The 22,504-nt window shown below is 41.0% G+C and overlaps 1 protein-coding gene across 1 annotated transcript in view; it reads right to left on the bottom strand.

Moving 5' to 3' along the window:
• Nucleotides 1-895: 895 nt before the first annotated feature.
• F2 (coagulation factor II, thrombin) overlaps nucleotides 896-22,504 on the bottom strand; it is a 105,641-nt gene continuing 84,032 nt past the window's right edge. The window contains exons 9-15 of the mRNA XM_085881854.1: nucleotides 19,124-19,240; nucleotides 17,316-17,439; nucleotides 13,978-14,145; nucleotides 2,527-2,700; nucleotides 2,265-2,443; nucleotides 1,932-2,002; nucleotides 896-1,458 (exon numbers count right to left, since the gene is read on the bottom strand). Of these exons, the coding sequence (XP_085737980.1) occupies nucleotides 1,306-1,458; nucleotides 1,932-2,002; nucleotides 2,265-2,443; nucleotides 2,527-2,700; nucleotides 13,978-14,145; nucleotides 17,316-17,439; nucleotides 19,124-19,240 (986 nt within the window). The 3' untranslated portion in view covers nucleotides 896-1,305. The remainder of the gene's footprint in view (nucleotides 1,459-1,931; nucleotides 2,003-2,264; nucleotides 2,444-2,526; nucleotides 2,701-13,977; nucleotides 14,146-17,315; nucleotides 17,440-19,123; nucleotides 19,241-22,504) is intronic.

Raw genomic sequence — 22,504 nt, 5'->3', positions numbered from 1 at the left:
TTTCGTCAAAGTCATCAGGGTCACTTTCTTGGTTAGTGTCTTGTTGAAGCTTGTTGGCCATCCAGATTCAAATTCTGCCATCTGTTGTCATCCAATCTTGAGAGAATCAACGTTTACCTTGTCTGTCACATGAAACATAGTAGTAGACACCAAAATTGTTTGTGTAAGTGCATTAGAAGTAAAAATATTGCCCAAAACAGAATTGATCGAGTCGGTGGTGGCCATTTTGTTTTTTGCCTCCAAAAAAAATTCCTCAAGGGTGCGAGTCTGGCACCCGGCTGATTCTGATTCAGGATAGCTCAGAGATGATGAATCAACCAAAAAACTTCATAATGACACTAAAGCACGCTTTGCCCTGAAATGGCTGTTTGGCATCTAGACTGTTGTGGACATAAAAGCACCAAAAAAACACCGTGCTTATAACTGAAGCATCATCATGGGCCATTTTGGCCACGGACTGCAGGTAAGGAGGATGCAATGAGTTGTGGAGCCCTGGAGAGGGTGGGACACCCAGAGCACGCTGCACCACCCATTGGCAGCGGGCGGCCAGTGACAGGGATCTGCAATGTGGGAAAAACGAGGAGCGGTTCTCGGAAAGTGTGAGAAGTTGTGCAGACGGAGGGTTGTGAACAGGACAGTAGTTGGCAGCCTCCCGGCTGGTTCTGTGCAGAGTAAAGTATCAATTCCATTTTCTAAAATGTAAATAAAATTGCACTATCTAGATTCTAGAATATGAAACAAACGTTTTTTTATCATCTTTACAAGACTGCATGAGTGAATGAGTGGCTGAGCGAGGGAACATTTCGTTTTAGCATCGACATGAATCACTCACATGATGTACAAAATTATCATTCATAACGTGACTTGAGACCCTTTAAACATCATCCACGCATCATAAATATATCAGTTGTTTATTTTCAGAAATACATTGTCAGCAAGCCTGATCTCAACATTGTTCACAAGTTATCAAGCCTGATCTCAAACTAAGTCATGTTTATCAAACTAAGTCATGATCACAACAAATACATCAGGAAATTAATCAGAGTGAATTAACCCTCCAGCAGGTACAGGAAGAGCACACAAGGAGCTTTCTTTACATGTGACAAAAATGTTGCAAGAGAGTAGGACAAAATGGGGGTGAGAAGGAAGACATGGAGGGGCAGCAAAAGTAAATAGAGAAAGAGAGAGCATTTAAACATTTTGTTTTGATGACTTGACAAAGAAAAAAAAGATAGACAAAACAACTAAGTGTCGATAAGTGTGGGTGCCCAAGCTAGATATCAGGGTGATAACCTCTGATAAAAGTTATTCTTCACGAGCCCCTTCACGATTCACGATCTTCTTGAGCCACCTGAGCATTCGAAACAGGTGTGTGTAAAAGCCGTACTTCCCGTCTTTATCGCAGCCTTCTCCCCAGGATACAATGCCCACCTGATACCAACGATTTTGCTCTGGGTTCTGGAAGGCAGACGGTTAATGTTTACCAACAATCAGATTTATTACACATACATATGCGCGTCGTAGAGCAGGATCTGCATCACAAGCAGTGTTTTGACATTTTAACCAATATGACATTTTATAGCTGATTCGGGATTAGAAGCCAGGTGAGACAGCTTCGAGGAGAGTGTGTGTACCTCGAGACCATCCTGCCAGCCCAATGACTTAATCGCTGTTGATGTTCCAAAAATTGTTTCCTTTTCTCCTACATTTTCCTGTTTTTCATGCTTATCAAAATGGTTTGAACTCTTCCTGTATTCTTAACTATTCAGTTAAACAAGGATCTTCACAGGTACTTTGCAGAGTTGCAAATTGCACAAACTTATTGGATTACTCTCACTACTAGCATCCATGTGTGCCATCTTTTCTACCTCTTTAACAGCTTTTCACATAACTTCTGATTCTGTATTCAAGGAGTGGGCCTTTATACTCACCTTCATGACAAATGGACCACCACTGTCACCTTCACAAGCATCCCCTCGCTTCATGTCCTCAGGTGAATATCCTGCAGGCATCATTCGAGTAAACACAGGCCCATCCTCACCTTATTTATTTTCAGCATCAACAAGGGTTAAATATAACATCAAGTAAAAAGAAGCCCCACAGGTTGGTCATCTTACGCAGGGCAAATTGCTTCCTGTAAAGTCCACTTGAACGACTCACTCCAGTTGTAATTGTGGGTTTTTCAGTGTACAGTTTGTTGTATAAATTCAAAACAAGGAACAGTGTTTGCTCATGTGAAGTATGGGGATAAATAAGCCACTGACCAGCACAAAACATGTTCCTAGTAATTTTGATGGTGGTGGAATGGTGACAAGTTCGGGTGTCAACAATGGGTAGGTTTATCAGTTGTAGAACTCGGGGATGGACCTTGCTACTGAGGCTCCACATCTCTTGTAGGTTTCCCCATCCTGTCACTCGACCTTTGTAACCCGCCCTCATAAGCCTGTGGGTTATAAGCTCTGGTTAATGTAACCTTTGTAACCTTAACGAAACTGCTGAAATCGGAGGAAAATCAATTGTACTCACTTCCTGGCCACAGCCAGTTCGGGGAGGCAAACAGGAGCCACGTATTTGGTGAAATGGACTGGGCGTTTGAGCAGGATGAGGGCAATGTCACGGTTTAGATTTTCTCTCCAGTCGTATCTCGGATGCAGAATGATCTTCTTAATGCCTGCTATCTGTTCCTGTTTCTTCTCGTGCCTGTGTTTGACAATAAACGCAAGTGATGTTGTCGTTAGTAACCTGTAGGTTGAATTTCTGAGTGTAGCTATTTAGGAAACTGTAAGGGTATCGCGGTAGTCTTGAGAAAAGTAGTTTAATAACCTGTCAGGTGGAATTATGAATATTGTACTTTAGTAACTTGTGGGCTGAATTTGTGAGTACGAGTATAGTTATTTCTTAAGTTGTTGAGGTGGCTGTGTGAGTACCGGTGCAGTATCACAAGGCATCACAAGGAATCTAGATGCAGGAGGCCATTCGGCCCATCATGCCTGCCCCACATCAACCTCAGGCCAATTTATAAAAAAAATATGTAAAAAGAAAATGCAAAATGTTTTTTTGTTTGTTTTTTTTGGTGTTGTTGTTGCTTGATGTTTTTTTGGGGGGGAGAGCGGGGTTGTAGTTTTTCCTGCAGTTTTTTTTTTGTCGGTCTTTCTTTCCTGGGGGTGGAGTGGAGTGGGTGAAGGCAGTTCTTGGGGTGAGAAACACAACATCAACCTCACAACATTAAGTAGCATGAATAAAATGAAGAAGTAGTCTTGCTGGTAAAGACGACTGTTGATTTGCATCAGCAGGTAGGGAGACAATAATTGGTGAAATCAACAGAACAGGAAGCAAGAAGAAGCTGATGGTTCAGGCATTAAACCGACATCGAAGCAAAAGAGGGAGATGAAGCTTTAACGCCTGAAACGTCAGCTTCGTCTTGCTTCCCATGGCGATTAACATACCTCAATCAATGTTCTGTTGATTTCACAGATTATGAGTACATTAGCTGAGCAAGCCAAAAGGGTGTAGTTGGGAGTATAATGCTGTTACAATGAATGTGTGAATAGAGAAATTTATTGAGCCATAAGCATGGATTTATGAGTATAATAGTTTTGTAAGCTGTGAGGTGTAAGTCAGTGCTGCCGAAGCAATTTTTTGACATGGGTTAAACTGGGTAGTTTTTGCCATTGCCATCCCAGCACTGTTAGTCCATGCACCTTCTTTTTAAATGCTGAGCATCAAGAAAGGGACCAGTACATACCATTTTAGGGTTATTTCTCTGAAATAAGCTCCTCATAGAGTGGGTCCCAGTGTTCGGCCGTCCATCAGTCCGTACGTACATACGTCTGTTGACATTTGATGAAAAAAGTCTTTTGCTCACAAACTACCCAACATGGACGGACCAAATTTGGTACTTTACATTAAAACAATAAGGTCTCATGGGGTTGTGCTCCCCATCTGGAGACGCCCCTCTATAAGAGGATGAAAAAGGGGATTTCGCCTCAATTTCTGGTCTTTTATTGAAAAAGTCTTCTCAGAAAGTGACAGTCAGATGCAAAAACATAGGGACCAGACCGTAAACTGAACAACACCTGCTTCTTCTGCCCCCTTTTTTGTTCTAAGTCACTATTCTAATGCAGAAACGGATATTTTTCATCAGTGTGTAATTGAGCATATAAAGAACAACAGCACTTTTTTGACAAGACACCTTTTTCATGCAAAAACGGTCTTTTTTGGTGGGGGGATACATTGTCAAGGCTCGTATGAGAGCTAACACACAACGCGCAGCAAGGGGGGGGGGCATGAGACAAGAGGGGCGGGAGAGGGAAGGACAAAACAGTGGGGAACAGAGATATTTGGAAATCTGTGGAAGGGAGAGGAATCTGGTGGGGAACATGGGGTAAACAAGATGGACACTACAGGGACTTTCAGGAAGGAAAGCGGGGAATTTGAAAGAGGTGGGTTTGGGGTGGATTAACGGGAGAAGAAAAGATCGAGGTTTTGAATGAGGGTGGTGGTGAACGGCTGTTTTGAAGGACTGGAGGGAAGAATGGGATTGAAGAGAGTGGGAGTTTTTTCCAAAGGCACACGATATGTCGAGGGATATGGCTCTGATTTCATGTCTGGCATTGAGGACCTCCATCCATTGTTGGGAGAGCAGAAGCAGCATATCCAAGGTAGAGTGACCTGGTCTGAGTCCAAATTGATGATCGGAAATCAAGCCATTGGAGAAGAGGAAGGATTTGATGTCGGAAGCGATGGATTCCATAACCTTGTTGATGATTTTGAGAAGACTGATTGGTCTGTCATTGCAGGGATCTGTTTTTGCACCTTTTTATGCAGGGCAGTAATGTTTGCTGATTTCCAAGCAGATGGCAGATGACCTTGAGCAAATGAGAGGGTGAAGGGAAAAGTGAGAGGGTGAGAAAGAGCAGAAGAGCAGGTTTTTAGGACACGTGGGCTGATGCCGTCTGGACCAGTTGCAGAATCTGAGGTGAGGTTTGAAAGCAAGCTCTCCACCTTGTCAGGAGAAAAGGGCACAGAGTCCAGGGACAGTTGGGTGAGACTGGGTTAGTTGGGTACAGAAAGTGATGGGTTTTGGACACCAGGTTTCGATGCAAACACCGAGTTTAGGTATTCAACCTTTTCACGTGCGGTATCGGTAGTGCGGCCATTTGAGGTAAGGGAGGGGATGGAGGGGGAACATACACCAGAAACAGATTTAATTAGATGCCACCATGATTTGGAGGAGGCAGAGACGTTCGAGAGTTCAGACTTGAGATTAGAAAGATGTTTTCTGTCTCTCCTGAGGGTAGATACACACTTGTTCTGAGCTTTATGGAAGGAACTGAGATTACCTGCGTTTGGGTTTGGGTTACCTCAGTTGGGTTTGCTTTCCATGAGTCAAAGGCAAGTTGTTTCAGGACAACTGCCTCACCACAAGCTTCAGTGAACCGTGGGCGGGAGGAAGGGTAGGACAACTGAAGACGAGAGGGGATAAATCTGTGCCATGAGGGAGAGCAAGTGTCTTTGAAAGAATTCCCAGGATGAGTTGATGTTGCAGAAAGTAGTGATGGGAGACCAGTCAAGAAGTTTGATGGCTGCTTGGAGACCCTGCTGGATGAGGAGGAGAAAAGGTTCTGTGGTGCTGGGTTGAGGAACAGTGAGGAGTAATAAGAGAGGGGGCAAAAGGCAGTTGAGGATTTGAGGAGGTGGAGTGATGAGATGGAGATGAGAGGGCAGGGGAAGGAGGCAGTTTTGTGGATGAGAGTGGGGGGCAACTTTGAGAAAGGGGAGTGAGGGGGTGAATGGTGGGAGAAGGGTGAGTGAGGAGAGTTGAGGGAGAAAGGTGAGGGGGAGTTTTTGAGAATGGTGAGAGGAAAGCTTGGAGGGAGAAGAGTGTGATGGTTGCTTTGAGAGGGAGGGGTGAGAGAGGTGAATTGGCACTGAAATTGGAAAAAAAAAGAATGGTTGATGGAAAGCGAACAAGCATAGCAAACTGGGGTTTTTAGAATTTTTCGCTCGGAAATGCGATTAAAGACATTTCTTGAGGGATGCAATCAAGGCAAATCAAGAGAATGGAGAGAGGAAATGCTGGAACAGTTGGATTTTTTAGACAAGGTATGAAGGAAAGGTCGAATTGAGAGCAGTCTGTTGAAATAGAAAAACAGTCGTGAATTATGATACAGTAATGAGAACCACACGTGTGAAAGGAAGATGAAACATGATAAGAGATAGTTTTCATTATTATTATTATTATTATTATTATTATTATTATTCTTTATTTTATTCTTTATTTCTTTGAATGAGTTTTCAGCAGATTAGGTAAAGGAAAGGTAGAAGAAAAAATCGTGAGGTGAATGGTGAATTTGGATCAGTAAACGCAGAGGGTGGAAACAGATCACGTGGTTACGGGAGAAGCACGTGGCTTTGGGTGGTGTATCGTCAAAAGCGAATTTATTTATTTATGTATTTTAATAAGGATTGCATACGATTCAGAAAAAGAAAAGTTGAAGTAAAATCGTGGAGGTGTATGATGAATTTGGAACGGTAAATGCAGAGTGAAGCTGATGGATCGATGAAAAGTACCAGGAAGTATTTGACGAAAACAATCACTTTTAAGAACACATAAGCTTGCTCTTACTCATTTTCTCCTCTAATTCATATTCTAATGCATGAATGCGTGTTTTTCATGAAATAGTGTGTATTTTAACTTTTTTTAAGCAAAGCAACACATTTTACACAATAAACCTTTTTCACACAAAACCGGTCTTATTTGCCTGAAACAAGGGTTTCCAACAACACATTAAATTGCTATGGCCCCGGTTTTTGTTCTCAATCGCTATTCTGATGCAGAAACGTGTGTTTTTCATAAAATAGTGTGTATTTTATCTTGCTCTAAGCAAACCAAAATATTTTACACAAGAAACCTATTTCACACAAAAATGGTCAAATTTGCCGAATCCAAGCGTTTTTAGCTCACCTGTTCGAAGAACAGAGAGCTATAGCGATACCCCCGGCGTGAGCGTCAGCGTCAGCGTGAGCGTGAAAATGTTAAAGTTTTTGGTCCAAGTTATTTAGAAGCTTGCCATTCATTTAATATGTGTACTAGGATGCTGATATTTGACATGGAGGTTCCTTTGGGGTATATTAATTATTGATGTCGTGAAGTTGAAATTAAACAATAATTTCAAATGTTTTAAATTTTTGACCTGCTTTGAACTTAACTTTTTTGTAGCACATCAACGTTAAAGTTTTTGGTACAAGTTATTTAGAAGCTTGCCATTCATTTAATATGTGTACTCTGATGCTGATTTTGCCATGGAGGTTCCTTTGGGGTATATTATTGGTATAGTGAAGTTGAAATTAACAAATGATCTTAAAATATTTTTAAATTTCAACCTAAGATGGTGTCAAAGCTACCCAATGCTCGCCTGTTTATACTAGACGCTTGCCATTCATTTAATATGTGTACTAGGAATGCAATGAAGTCCAAATGAAATAAATTTTGTTGGTGCACCTTTTTCGCTCGCCTGTTCGAAGAGCAGAGAGCTATAGCGATTCCCCCAGCGTGAGCGTCAGCATCAGCGTGAGCATGAAAATGTTAAAGTTTTTGGTGCAAGTTATTTCCTTTCTCATGTTTTTATCTACCACACTATTTTTTACTGATTACAATATACAAATACATATATTGCTTTAAAATTATTTGGATCAGACTTCACTGCAATGCTTTATAAAAAATATTATTAGAATTGTCTTTTAAAAACGATAAATGTATAAACAGGTGAGCATTGGGTGGCTTTGACACCAACTCTCTGGTTAAAAACATATTAACATGCTCTGATTTCATTTTTCCTTTTTTTGTCCAAATCACTATTCTAATGCAGAAACGCATGTTTTTCAGCAAATATTGACGCGTTTAAATATAAATATTTCAGCAAATATTTTCAGCAAATATTGACTTCAGCAAAACGCGTCTTTCTGTCTTCTACCGACTCCTCTCCAGCCTTGCCCCCCCCCTGCTCTCTCTGCGATTTGGCCCCACCACATTTCCACAGGGCGCTCAAGGTCCGCCAACAACCCCCTTCTGGTAAAACTACCAAAATCACGAATCACTGCTCATCTTCACTCTTTCATTCCTCTTTTTTCCCGCCTTTGGAATAAACTTCCTCACTCTATTCTTTCCCATTCTTCCCTCCAGGCTTTCAAAACAGCTGTTCACCACCACCTCTTATCTTCCCCCATCCAAATCCTCGATCTTTTCTACCCCCGATAATCCACCCAAGCCCACTTCCTTCATTTCTCCTGCTTTCCTTCCTGAAAGTCCCTGAAATGTCCATCTTCTCTTCGCCATGTTCCCCGTCCCATCCCCATCCCTCTCCCTTCCACAGTTCACCTAATGTGTCTGTTCCCCACTGTTTTGTCCCTTCCACTCCCGCCCCTCTTGTCTCATGCCTCCTTGCTGTGAGTTGTGTGTTTGCTCTCATACGAGCCTCGACCAAGGTATACAAAAAAAAAAAAAAAAAAATTGTTCATTTCATCTGGTACTAAGCAAAATAAAATATTTTACACAAGAAACCTTATTCATGCAAAAACGGGCTTATTTGCCAAAAACAAGCGGTTTTAACAATACATTGGCTACTTCTGACCACGTCTTTTTTTGTTTTGTTCTAAATCACTATTGTATTGCAGAAATGCATGTTTTTCATCAAATATTGTGTAAATTAGCTTGTACTAAGCAGAACAACACATTTTACAAAAGAAACCTTTTGCTGAAAAAGGGTCTTATTTGCCTCAAAGAAGCGTTGGAAACAACACATTTACTTGTTCTGACCCCGTTTTTTGTTCCAAATCACAATTCCAATGCAGAAATATGAGTTTTTCATCGAATAGTGTGTATTTTAGCTTGTTCTCAGCAAAACAATGCCTTTTACATAAGAAGCCTTATTCATGCAAAAACGGTTAAAATTGCATAAAACAAGCGTTTTTTTACACATTATCTTGTTCTGACCCAGTTTTTTGCTTCAAATCACCATTGTAATGCAGAAACACGTGTTTGTAATGAAAGCGAGTACATATTTTACACAAGAAACGTAAATCACACAAAAACGGTTATATTTGATTGAAACATGCATTTTTAATGACGCATTCGCCTGATCTGACCCCGTTTCTAGTTCTAAGTCACTACGTTGGATGCAAAAACATGGGTTTTTCATCAAATGTATATTTTAGCTGGTACTAAGAAAAGAAAATATTTTACACGACATATACAAAAAAGAGATTATTTGCCTCAAAATAAAGGTTTTTGACAAAACATTGGCTTCTGACCACGTTTTTTGTTCGAAATCACAATCATACTGCAGAAATGCGTTTTTCATCAAATAGTGTGTCATTTAGCTTGCATTAAGCAGAACAACACATTTTGCACAAGAAAACTTTTGCTGCAAAAACGGGCATATTTGCCAAAAAGCGGCATATCGAACCACAGACCAGCTTGTTCTGACCCCGTTTTTGTTCGCAATCAATGTTCTGATGCAGAAACGCGTTTTTCATGAAGGAGTGTGTTTTTGCTGAAGCAAAACAACACATTTTATACAAGAAACCTGATTCACGCAAAAACGGTCGAATTTGCCTGAAACGAGGGTTTTCAACAACACATTAGATTGTTATGACCCCGGTTTTTGTTCTAAATCACTATTGTGATGCAGAAACGTGTTTTCCCATCAAATAGTGTGTAATTTAGCTTGTTCTAAGCAAAACAACACATTTAACGCAAGAAACCTAATTTATGTAAAAACGCTCTTATTTTCCAAAACAACAATTTTTAACAACACATTTGCTTGTTCTCAGCCCGATTTTTGTTCGATGTCACTAGTCGAATGCAGAACCACGTGTTCTCCCAACAAACAGTGTGTCATTTAGCTTGTTCTAAGCAAAACAACACATTTAACGCAAGAAACCTAATTTATGTAAAAACGCTCTTATTTTCCAAAACAACAATTTTTAACAACACATTTGCTTGTTCTCAGCCCGATTTTTGTTCGACATCACTATTCTAATGCAGAACCACGTGTTTTTCAACAAATAGTGTGTCATTTAGCTTATTCTAAGCAAAACAATACATTTTCGACAAGAAACCTTATTCATGCAAAAACGGTTTAATTTGCATAAAACACGCGTTTTTAACACATTTGTTCTGACCCCGTTTCTTCCTCCACATCACTATTGTAATGCAGAAACACATGCAACATGGTGTAATAAAGATAGATGTTAGTATCTGTCTCTGTTTCATTCGAATATCTTCACCTGTTTTGGTATAAAAAAATAAGACGAAGCATTACTTTTCAACACGCGCTCTCGTACTGACAATCATTCGACACAGAATAGAAGACTTCATAAAGCAAGAAATGCCCATTAAGAAAGAAGGTTTCAGAAGAAGAAGAGGTACGAAAGATCAAATCGTAAATCTGAGGTGGATCATGTTAAAAAGCAAGGGAATATCAAAGAAGGGTGTGTCTTGGTTTTATAGATGAAATCAAAGCTTTTGATTGGGTTGAACATAAATTGATGTGGATTATGCTGAGAGAAATGGGAATGTCAGAGCACATGATATGTCTGATAAGAAATCTGTACACGAAATAAGAAGTTTCAGTAAGAACAGAGTATGGAGAGACAGGTCAGGTAGGGAGCAGCACGTCGCTGCGTCCACTCTCCGCCGGTACTCCAGGGGCCTCCATCTGGCCATTCCCCAGACAGATGCCTGGCCCATCCCAATCTCCTTGAGATGTCGATCAACCTGCTGCAAACACGAGGTACGTGGTCAGCCCATTGGCCTCCTCCACTCACGATACTCCCTCGTTGAGAGAATCTGGTGAGTCGGATCAGCATCAGGAAAATGAGCCACATGTCCATACAGTCACAGCTGATGCTCATAGACTATGCAGGTGACAAATCTCATTTGAGTGTCTCTCAGCAACTTCTCGTTGGACACAATGTCCAACCAGCAATAGCCAAGGATTCCCTGAGGAGACCTGGTACTAAAGGAATTCAGTCTAAGTCTCACATCCGTAGAGCAAGACTGGAAGCACCAAGCACCTGAAGACTCAGACTTTCATCCTCCTGCACTGGGACTGACAGTGCCACACTCATGTGAATCCATGACTCCCCAGGCCTGACCCAGACATCTCTTGATCTCTGGCTCACAGCCAGCGGAGACATGAATATCACTGCCAAGGTAAGTGAATCTCTCCCTGACCTCAACATCCTCACCACAAACAGTTACAGACAAGACCGCAGCATCTAAGATGTCATTGAAAGTTTTGTTTTGAAAAAGAAAAAAGTTTGGTTTGAAAATCTTAGTTTTGACCCAGACAACCCATAATTCCAGCAACTCAGACTCCTCATTCAGCATCTTGATGGCCCCCAAAAGGATATCCAGAGTGTCTGCAAAGATGACTGCATTGTCTGCGACATCAAGGTTAGAGATTTGGACATTCCCATAGGAACACCACAGCTCAATCTCTCCGACATCCTCCCCAGAATCCAGTCCGTACAAGTGCTGAAAAATGTGGGGGCCAGCACACACCCCTGATGAACTCCGTTAACAACTGGAAATAAATCAGAGACGGTACCACCACATCTCACAGCACTCTCAGTATCAGAGTAGAGTTCAGACATCAGATTGATCAGTTTTGGTGGCACCTCACGAAGACGAAGAATCCTCCAGAGGACATCCCGATTCACTGAATCAAATGCTTTGCAGAGATCAACATCGGCTGTAAACAGCCCCTGCCAAAACTCTCGTCTGCGTTCGGTGAGGACACAAAGAGCAGGGATACGGTCAATCGTTAACCTCTTTGGTGTTGATATAAAGCTTAACTGCTCTGGGCGCTGGTGCTCAGATGGTGGCGAACCCTATCAAGAATTATCCGAGCAAAGACCTTGCCTGGCACTGAGAGCAGCGTCACCCTTCAGTCGTTGTTGCAGTCTTGGCGATCACCCTTCCCTTTCCAGAGAGGGACAACAAGGCCCCTCTTCCAGTCAGTTGGAATGATGCCTGTGTTCCAGGCAGAGCACAGAACTACATGTAACGACACGAATACAGCATTTATCCCAGCCTTGAAAAGTTCAGCAAGGATGCCATAGATCTTAGGATCTTTACCCATTTAAACCGGTTCACTGCAGCCTGTGTTTCCACAAACGAAGGTGGATCACAGTTGATTGGAGTGTTAGCAATAGGGAAAGTAACACCCCTGACATCCAACTCGACGCTGGTGGATCAGCCTGGTACAGCCGCTCAAAGTAACCGGCCCAGCGGGCCTTCACTTCAGACTCCTCTGTCAAGAGCCAACCACCCTCCGCTCGAACTGCAGTGCATCAAGGGATGGGCTTGAAGGAAAGAAATGCACGAATTGCCCTGTAAGCAGGACGAGAATAACTTGACCACATGTGATGATCTACCCCCTTACAGATTCCTCACACATAGACCTCCTTGTTCTCCCTGACGAGCACGTGCAGTTTTATGCCTCAACTCCCTGAACAGCTCAGCTCTGCCATGAAGAGACGGAATGGTTTGGATATTTTCAGATCGGTTGCATTATATCCCCTAACTTGTCCAAACAGTATAGTGAGTACATCAAGAGGAAATCAAATTTGGATGACATGTAAGCTGGAGTCAGGATTGGAGGAAGATGTATCAACAACCTAAGGTATGCTGACAATACCACTCTGTTGGTTGAAAGTAAAGAGGACTTGAGGAATCTGTTGCAGACAGTGAAAAGTTTCTATTTATTCAAACCAACAAAAAACCTCAAATCTAATCAGCTGAGAAGATCGACGTGTTCAGATTGGGGGATGATCATGTGGAAATAGTGAAAAGTTTCATCCTCCTGGGTTCTGAGATTGAGGTGAGTGGAGAATGTGGAGAAGGAATTAAATGACGGTTAGCGTTGGGGAGGACAGAAATGTCAGGATTGACAAAGTTCTGTAAAGATGAAGATATGACAAAACAAACCACAAGAGAAGGCCGATGAGTGATCTGGTATTTCCAGTTACAATGTATGGATGTAAGTGATGGACGGTGAAAAAGAAACAAAGGAAGGAGAAGATTGACAGTTTTGAAATGTCATGTTGGAGACGAATGTTTAAAATCCCATGGACTGCGAGAAGAATAAATAAATCGGCGAATGAAGAATCTATACCACCAAGTACATTAGAAAAACAAACTGTCATACTTTGGACACGTCATGCATGCATAAGTCAACCATGGTGTGTATGATGGAAGGAAGAAGAGGAAGAGGCAAACCTTGAATGCACTAGATGGATGAGCTAAAGACTGCAACCAAGCTGTCTCTGCCAGAGCTTCGGTAACCAGTGCAGGATATGGATGTTTGGAGAAATGTGATCATTAATGTCACCAGAAGTTGGACACCGCTTGATGGGATGAGTTAACTCCAAGGTGTATGTGTTACAGTGTGATGAGTATAGTGCTTTAGTAAGCATGCAGTGTGAATTTGTAAATGCAGTAATTTAATAAATTGCTATAGTAGATTTTTTTTTAGCAAGCTGTAAGGGTGGATTGGTAAGTATAATAGTTTAGTAAACTCTAAGGGTCGATTTGTGAGTATTCCAGTCTGTTAAACGGTAAGGGTGGAGTTGTGTGCATCGCCATTTAGTAAACTGTCGGGTGAATCTTCGAGTGTAGTAATTTAATAAGCCGAAGGGTGAACTTGGGAGTATCGTAAGCAGTTTAGCAAGTGTGAGGGTGAACTTTGGAGTATAGTCATTTTGTATTGTACAAGTCAGGATTATTTGAGTACAACAGATTAGTAAACTGTAGCTGTGGTTTTTTGAGTATATAGTACCTTAGTAACGTACTGTAGAATATGGATTTGTGATAACAGAGGTTTAGCTGGTCACTGTAAGGATAGCGATTGTGAGTACTGTAGGTTTGTAAGCTCCAACCAAGTACAAACTGTTTTGTTGAACTCTTACGCTGCCCTGAAGTGTTTGCCCACACGAACCACCAGGTCATTGTGGCTGAAATTCTTTCCCCACGGAGGGTAGAGGATGCAGTGTGCAGCAGTGAGCACCCATTTGTCACTGATCAGACTTGCACCACAGAGCATTCCCTGAGGCCGCTTCCTGTACAGCATCACTTGCCTGTGCAGATACAAGTAAAACACACACACACACACACACATCATCATAGGAGCACACAAACACACCTGTAGTTCTACTTCTTCTTCCTTAATCAGCACAAGGTTGCAGGCTGGGTAGCATTATTGGCCGAGGACGCAGCTGTGCCGCGGATGCAATGCTCTCCTGTAGGTTAGAGCAGCAATTTGTAATTTGTTCATTGTGCCGGCGATAGCTCGCTTTCTCTTCACGAAGGACACTGTGAGATCTTTGACTAATACTGGCAGACAGGAACAAACACCCACACATCCATATACAGTTGAACCCTAACCCCTAAAACCTCACAATATTAGTGTAGGATCTTAGTTGTTTTACTTACTTCACCAGATGGATGAACCCATCAGTGCAACAGTTTGAAATGAGTGAGAAGCCTGGAGATACCTACCCGTGGACTATCCTCCTGTAGTTCATGTTTCACACTCTTTTCACTTAAAGTAAAATTAACACTATTTGGGTAACCCAAGGCACACAAACAATGTTCGCAACAAATATTGGGAACAGTAAGCAACATGCAAGGTTAGTAATTCATGACTGTTTGTTCCATTCATAAATGGGTGTGAAGATCACTAACAAATTTCTCCAAATACTGCCAAGTATGATAACCATTGGAAAATTGTACCATTCCTTCTTTAGAAGAAAGGAAGGTTCAGTAGTATATTATGATTCCTTGGTTCTCACCCTCTGACGGTCTAACACATTCTACAACGGATTTGACAATGCAGGTTCTGAACATTGTTGTCCCTGAATCAATTTCAAACAGAGATAAGAGTATTCTGTCTTGTTGTGCACTTACGGGAAGCAACTTGTTCTTGTGCACTTGTGTTGTGCACTCCAAGTACTGATCCCTGGGGTACCCCCACTACTTACATCCTTCCAGCCAGACATTCTGCCTCTCACGGCCACTCTTTGCTTCCAATCACTAATCCAGTTTCCAATCCAGTTAGTTACTCAACTAACAACTCCCCAACTCCTCACCTGAGCCAACAACCTCCTTCGTGGTACCTTATCAAATACCTTCTGAAAGTCTCCAATACTACATTCACTGCACTTCTCTCAACCACCCAGTCAGAAACTGCCTCATGTATCTCCAATAAATAAATAAAATTAAAACTCCCTCTACTAACTCCAGTATCCATGCTGACTCCCTTTGATTAGTTCAGTCATGAACCAGATTATAATCGGCTTGTTCTTGTCACCTAACCAACTCATCCACCAACTTTGTCACAACCCATCCATAACTTTTTGAAATATCATGCTGTACATTGTTTTTGCCGCCACCTCTCAATGGTGAAGAATCACTTAAAAAATAAAAATAGAACCACTGGACATACAAACACACAGATTATCTGGGCCCTAGCCTAATGTTGTATCCCAAATTTGGTATCAATCGGACTGGTGCGTCGAAAGAAGTAAATTTTGGAAGGAATTTACGCAACCGCCATTTTGACACACTTCCATTCATGTGATTGGCATGGCCTCCGCAATTTAACATCAGGACCCTATCATAATGTTGTAACACAAATTTGGTAGCATTCTGACTGGTTGGTCTGGAAAAGAAGATCTTTGAAGGAATTTTTACGATTTCCCCCAAAATTGACTAAGCCGGCCATTTTGACACACTTCCGGTAACATAATCAGAATGACCTCCGCAATTTAACATCCCTACCCTGGCCTATTATTGCAACCAAAATTTGGTAGCATTCTGACTGGTGGGTCTGGAGAAGAAGATTGTTGAAGAAAGTTACTAAGTCGGCCATTTTCACCTACTTAAAGTCATGTGACCGGAATGAGCTGAGCAGTCCCTTTACCAGTCAGGAGAGGAACATTGCTGCCAAATTTCAGCCAGATCGGCCCAGCAGATTAGCCAGATAAATAAAAATAATGGACGGACAGATGGACGGATGGACAGAAGGACGGACGGTGCCCGATAACAATACCTTATCTGGAACTTAAATTCCAGATAAGCTAAAAAATTCTCATATCTGGATCCGGATTCGGATGTTCACGAAAATGGAATCGATTCATCATTGTTACACACCCAACCTCTCCACTAAGTTTCCCCCGAATCCGTCCACAACCTTTTGAGATATCTCTCAACGGTGAATAATCACTTCAAAAACTCCAGTATCCAAATCCGGATCTTCACCAAAATCGAATCATTTCATCTTTGTCACACACCTAACATGTCCCCCAAGTTTCGTCCAAATTTGTCGACCATGTTTTGAGATATCCTGCTCACAAACAGACAAACAAACAGACATGCAAACACAGGTGAAAACATAACCTCCACCCATCTTTGGTGGTGGAGGTAATAACCACAACCTCAAATATTTGATGAATAAACCTTGCATTCCATCGTGATCTGTTGATAATGCCACACGGAATCCAAAAATTCCAGACCCAGATGGAGTTGCGACAATAGAAAATGTAATCGTGAATTATAATTGCGCTCTCTCTCCTCCTTCATACTCATTGTGTCATCAAGTTTGGGGGCTCATAGACTGTGTACTCTTGGTGCAAGTGCTTAGTGAACCAACTGACCAGGCCTGAAGTTCGAGTGGGAGAGGGTTAAGAATTTGTAATTTGTTTCGAGTACCAGCACACAATCACCTACTCTTCGTTGAAGACACTTTGATCTTTAATATCCACCAGTTAATGCTGGCAGGACGGGACACCATCTGCCCAAGGGACGGCATATTTACCTATCCACCGAAGGTGAATGGAGGTTATATTTTCACCCTAGTCTGTCTGTCTCTCTGTCTGTTTGTTTATCTGTCAAAAAGTTGTGGACGGATTCAGAGGAAATTTTGTGAGCAGGTTGACACGGCCGAAATTATTGGATTTTGGTGAAGATCTGGATCTGAATCCGTGAAATTTTAATTCTTTAAGTGATTCTTCACCATTGAGAGATTGGGCCAAAAACGATGACAGCCTGATATCTCAAAAGCTTGTGGAAGAATTATAACAAAACTTGGTGGATGAATTGTGTCGGTGACAAGAACAAGCCGATTCGATTGTGGTTCAGATCTGGATGCAAATCCAGCCTCTCAGTGGGATACAAAACGTAAACTGTTCAGCCAGGCAGAGGTATGCGCTCTACCAAGTGCCATTCTAGTTTTCTAAACTGTACTCACCATGGGGCAACTCCCAACTCAGCATCATCTCCATGAACCACACGACCATCATATGAACGAATTAGCTCATCCTCCGATTCATCATGCTTTTGCTGCAGTTCAAACATCGGCCGCTTCCCACACTCTGCACCCAGAAACATCACCCATTCAAACTTGTACTGCACAAATGCAACCCGTCTTAACTTGGAGTACAAACACGTGATCCATCCAAACTTGTAACACACGTACATGATCCATCTTCACTTTCATCACACAAACATGATCCAGTGGTGCAAATGGAGATGGAGCCCCATGGGAGGATGAACATAGTTTTGATGTGTCCTTCCCAATTTGTTTGTCGTTCCCAAATTTGGTGCGTCCTTCCCAAATTTGGTGCGTCCTTCCCAGGTTTGGTGCGTCCTTCCCAATTTTGGTGCGTCCTTCCCAATTTTGGTGCATCCTTCCCAGGTTTGGTTTGTCCTTCCCAGGTTTGGTTTGTCCTTCCCAGCTTTTGTGCGTCCTTCTCATGTTTGGTGCGTCCTCATGTTTGGTTTGTCCTTCTCAGGTTTGGTGCGTCCTTCTCAGGTTTGGTGCGTCCTTCTCAGGTTTGGTGCATCCTTCTCAGGTTTGGTGCGTCCTTCCCAGATTTGGTGCGTCCTTCCCAGGTTTGGTGCATCCTTCCCAGGTTTGGTGCATCATTCCCAGGTTTGATGCATCCTTCCCAGATTTGGTGCATCCTTCTCAGGTTTGGTGCGTCATTCCCAGGTTTGATGCATCCTTCCCAGGTTTGGTGCATCCTTCCCAGGTTTGGTGCATCTTTCCCAGGTTTGGTGCATCATTCCCAGGTTTTGTGCATCCTTCTCAGGTTTGGTGCGTCCTTCTCAGGTTTGGTGCGTCCTTCTCAGGTTTGGTGCGTCCTTCTCAGGTTTGGTGCGTCCTTCTCAGATTTGGTGCGTCCTTCCCAGATTTGGTGCGTCCTTCCCAGGTTTGATGCATCCTTCCCAGGTTTGGTGCATCCTTCCCAGGTTTGGTGCATCTTTCCCAGGTTTGGTGCATCATTCCCAGGTTTTGTGCATCCTTCTCAGGTTTGGTGCGTCCTTCTCAGGTTTGGTGCGTCCTTCTCAGGTTTGGTGCGTCCTTCTCAGGTTTGGTGCATCCTTCTCAGGTTTGGTGCGTCCTTCTCAGATTTGGTGCGTCCTTCCCAGATTTGGTGCGTCCTTCCCAGGTTTGGTGCATCCTTCCCAGGTTTGGTGCATCATTCCCAGGTTTGATGCATCCTTCCCAGATTTGGTGCATCCTTCTCAGGTTTGGTGCGTCATTCCCAGGTTTGATGCATCCTTCCCAGGTTTGGTGCATCCTTCCCAGGTTTGGTGCATCTTTCCCAGGTTTGGTGCATCCTTCTCAGGTTTGGTGCATCCTTCTCAGGTTTGGTGCATCCTTCTCATGTTTGGTGCATCCTTCCCAGGTTTGGTGCATCCTTCCCAGATTTGGTGCGTCCTTCTCAGGTTTGGTGCATCCTACCAAAGTGTGTTGTGTCCTAGCAAATTTTGTTGAATCCTGTATTCAGTGTTGCTGAATTTTTTTATATCCTCCCAAAATTTTGTGTGTGCTTCCCAAATCCGATGACATCACGACATCAATGAATGAGTAATTGGCAAAAAATTAATTTCGATGCACTAAAAGGTGTCACTGTGTGGAGTTAGTTAGCTTGGTATGTATTCATTTGAAATGCTGGATTTGGGATTAGCTTCGATGAAAAGTGAAAATTCACACAATCAAACGAAAGTAAAGGAGGTTGATGGAAAATTAAATGTGATAACAAATCTCACCTTCTTCTCCATTCCCAAACGTTTTTGGATCAAAGAATAATGTTTTTACTGCAGCCCCTTCGGATCGACCGGAAAGCTGAACCTCGTCAGTGTCGACTTCAAAAATGTCTCCACTTTCTGCCGAAACACCCATGAGGTAATGCTTGTACTGATATCAACAACACAGAATGTCTCAATAATTTGCATTCCAATTACAACAATTTCATGGTGGTATATTCACGACTGTGGGACTCTCAGTGAGAATGATATTTTGTGCTTTCGCACCTTTTCAGAGCAAAAATGTCAAAACAACTGGATTTCCAATTTGAGAGTGCAAACGGAGTAAATAACACAACTCAGGTAAATAAAAGAAGGTAACACAAATCGATGAGATAAGTGACGGGGTGTCCATGCGTGTGTTTTGGTGAGGGGTGGGGGCGTGAAGAGGCAAATATCAATGCAATCGCCTGAAAACCCTCACAGCCTGTCACTACACGAGATTCGAGAAAAGCAATGGGACAGTAAGGTATTAATACTCAGGGTTATGAATCCAAAACTTTCTGTACAATGTCTAGAAGGTGTGACCATGCTTAAAACTTTGTACGAATGTTGGTAGATTTAATATCACGCGTAACTTACACCATTCCATCTTCAGAACAAGTGCAAGTTACTGGTGGATCGAGTTGATCAGTATGACAATTGATCAGTATGGACAGCATGTGAGTAGTAGATGAATGGGGTTTCTGGGACATCCATGCAAATGAATGAGGTGAAGGGGAAAAACTCTTTGAATTGATCCCCGAAAACCCCGAAACAGGAGGCACATTCCTCCCATACAAATGTATAAGGAGAACTCTCTGACTCGAAACGCATCAGGACAAAAAGAGGAGAATGATTTTCTGCCATACAAGCTCATGTTAAATTGAGACTGTCTCAGGGCCCAAAAAACCTCATACAAATGTATAGGCTAACCTTTTTGAAAACCCCTGAAAAAAACCCAAACAGGAGAATGATTCTCCCCATACAAATTAATAGGGAGAACTCTCTATCTCAAGGCTCATTCAGTTAAAACAGGAGAATGATTTTCTCTCCCCCCTCTGACTCTCGGTCCAGGGGGTCAAAGGAAGAGATCGATCTCTCCCCCATTACTTTCTCCATTCAAAGAGTGAGCCAATGAATATTTGTCCATGTTATATTCGAGGTAATAAATTAATTTTACGATTACATTCATCACCATCGAGTATATTCACAAATATTATTTTAGAACTTAGTTCTTGGTCTAAATATCTTTGTTGAGCAGAAATAAAATGATAAACTTCTCTCAATGCTCTTGTTTGACTACCTCCTGAGCCACATATCATTTTGAGATAATAGAAAATTGTTTTTCCATTGTTTCATTGATAACCATCAAAGTTTTCAGTCCATTCAAGGATATTTTTTTTTTCTTTACATCCTCCAACTTATTTGTAATTAAATTTATCCACTTATTTGTTTTATCTACTTTGACCCCCATTATTTCTTCAATAAGACTTATTTGATATTTCTCACATTCTTTATGTTTTCCATTTAAGTACCAAGGTTGATTACATCTCCACTGTTTGGTTTGGTTATTGCTTGGTTCTGTCATTTATAAATCAGTAAAACACGGTAGTAGTCCCTCAGCACTTATACTTATAGCCATAAGGGAGACTATTAATTCCATTCTCTAAAATATATCTTTTATCATCAAAAGCTCCTAATGCTTTCTTATTTTTTCTTCTGTATATAATTGATGTTTATAACTTCTTATTTTATTCATTTTTCTATACTCTTCCTTCTTTAAGATTAAACAGTTGTAATAATGTTTAAAGTTTATCGTTTCATTTTTATTTTTTATTCCCTTTAACTTCTTTTTACACCTTTCAATATTATTGTCAATATATGTAAAAGCATAAGCCTTTGATCTCAATCCTATAAATTCACTCATAACCTTCCCACCCAATTCATCTTTAAACTTACCAATAACCTTTTTGTTATTTGATGAAAACAACACATCACCAGATTTATAATTACTTGTATCATACATCTCAATAATATCAATCATATCCTCATATACATCTCCAATCTTTATTTCTAATATCAAACTATCTGTATCCATATATAACAATGACACATTATCCTTATACTTTCATTTTTAATTATTATAGTGATAGTCATACATAAACAACTTTGACAAATCAAGAATTGATGTTCCTATATAAATAGGTTTATCCATTTCAATACTCTCTTTTTTCAAATGAATAGCACAAAAGTTCTCTGAAAATACCTCCACCAGTTCAAAACTTGGTTTGTTAATTAACTTTGAAGCCTGTTTCCAAGATGTAGCAAGTCTTATGTTTTCTCGATTCCTAACATTTTCCATAGTATTTCAAAATACAGCATTATTCATTAATTTATAAAAGTTCTTCTCAAAATCTGTTGCTGCGTTTTTTCTACTTTTTGTATTAAAATCAATATAGTCCTTTTACCATGGACTTTGTTTAAAATTCAAAATCCTATGGATTTTCCTCACTCTCAACCCAGCAGATAAATATTGTCTCAAGTTCCTTTGATGTAAAACATCACTTTCTTGATCATTTAATGTAGTAAGTAGTTTTTTTCTGAAGATTTACTCATTATATTAAATGACTGTTGGTAATCACTTAACCATTCTTTTCTTGGACTTTCATTATCAGAGGCATAGGGTAAGTCTTTATGTTTATTATGAAGTTCTTCAGGGTATTTTAAATCAACCTCAAAATAATATCCAACTTCAGCCTCATCCAATTATTTTTGAGAGGAGATAACAATATCAAGTAAAGCTTTTTCATAATGTTTTTCTTCAACCCATTTAAGTTTCCCATAAGGTAAAGATTGAGACATGGCCCACCCATACAAATTGTTAGCATCATAATACATCAGGTAAGAGTTGTCCTCATTCTTATTATATTCAGGAAGATATTTGTTATTTGCTTTAGCTTATCTCTTGGAACATACTTGAGATATTCCTCCTCTTTTAGCCTTCTCTATCATTAGAAGCACATCTATATCACTGATTAATTCCAAATTTTGTTTTGTCATTTTTAACATAACACTCCAAGCCAAACTCAGGACAGTGTAATAGTGAGTGGGGTCGAATCCATAAGAATTTTTATTATGACAGACTGTTCTAAAAGTTTCAAACACATCACTTTAATAACAGTACATCAGTTTTAAGATATAAATCATGATATTCCCTAAGATTCTTTATATTAAACTTCTCCCAAACCTCTTTACCTTGTGTATAATCTCTATCGGAAATATGAGTATTATTCAACTTACCATGTAAACTCTCCCTTGAAGGAAGTTGTGTTTCTTTAAACCTTTCAAATGAAACCATATAGT

Source organism: Eptatretus burgeri, chromosome 5 (genome assembly GCF_056783735.1).
Source record: "Eptatretus burgeri isolate ZD-2024b chromosome 5, Ebu_testis_v1, whole genome shotgun sequence".
Lineage (NCBI taxonomy): Eukaryota > Metazoa > Chordata > Myxini > Myxiniformes > Myxinidae > Eptatretus > Eptatretus burgeri.
This window is presented reverse-complemented; position numbering and strand designations above follow the sequence as displayed.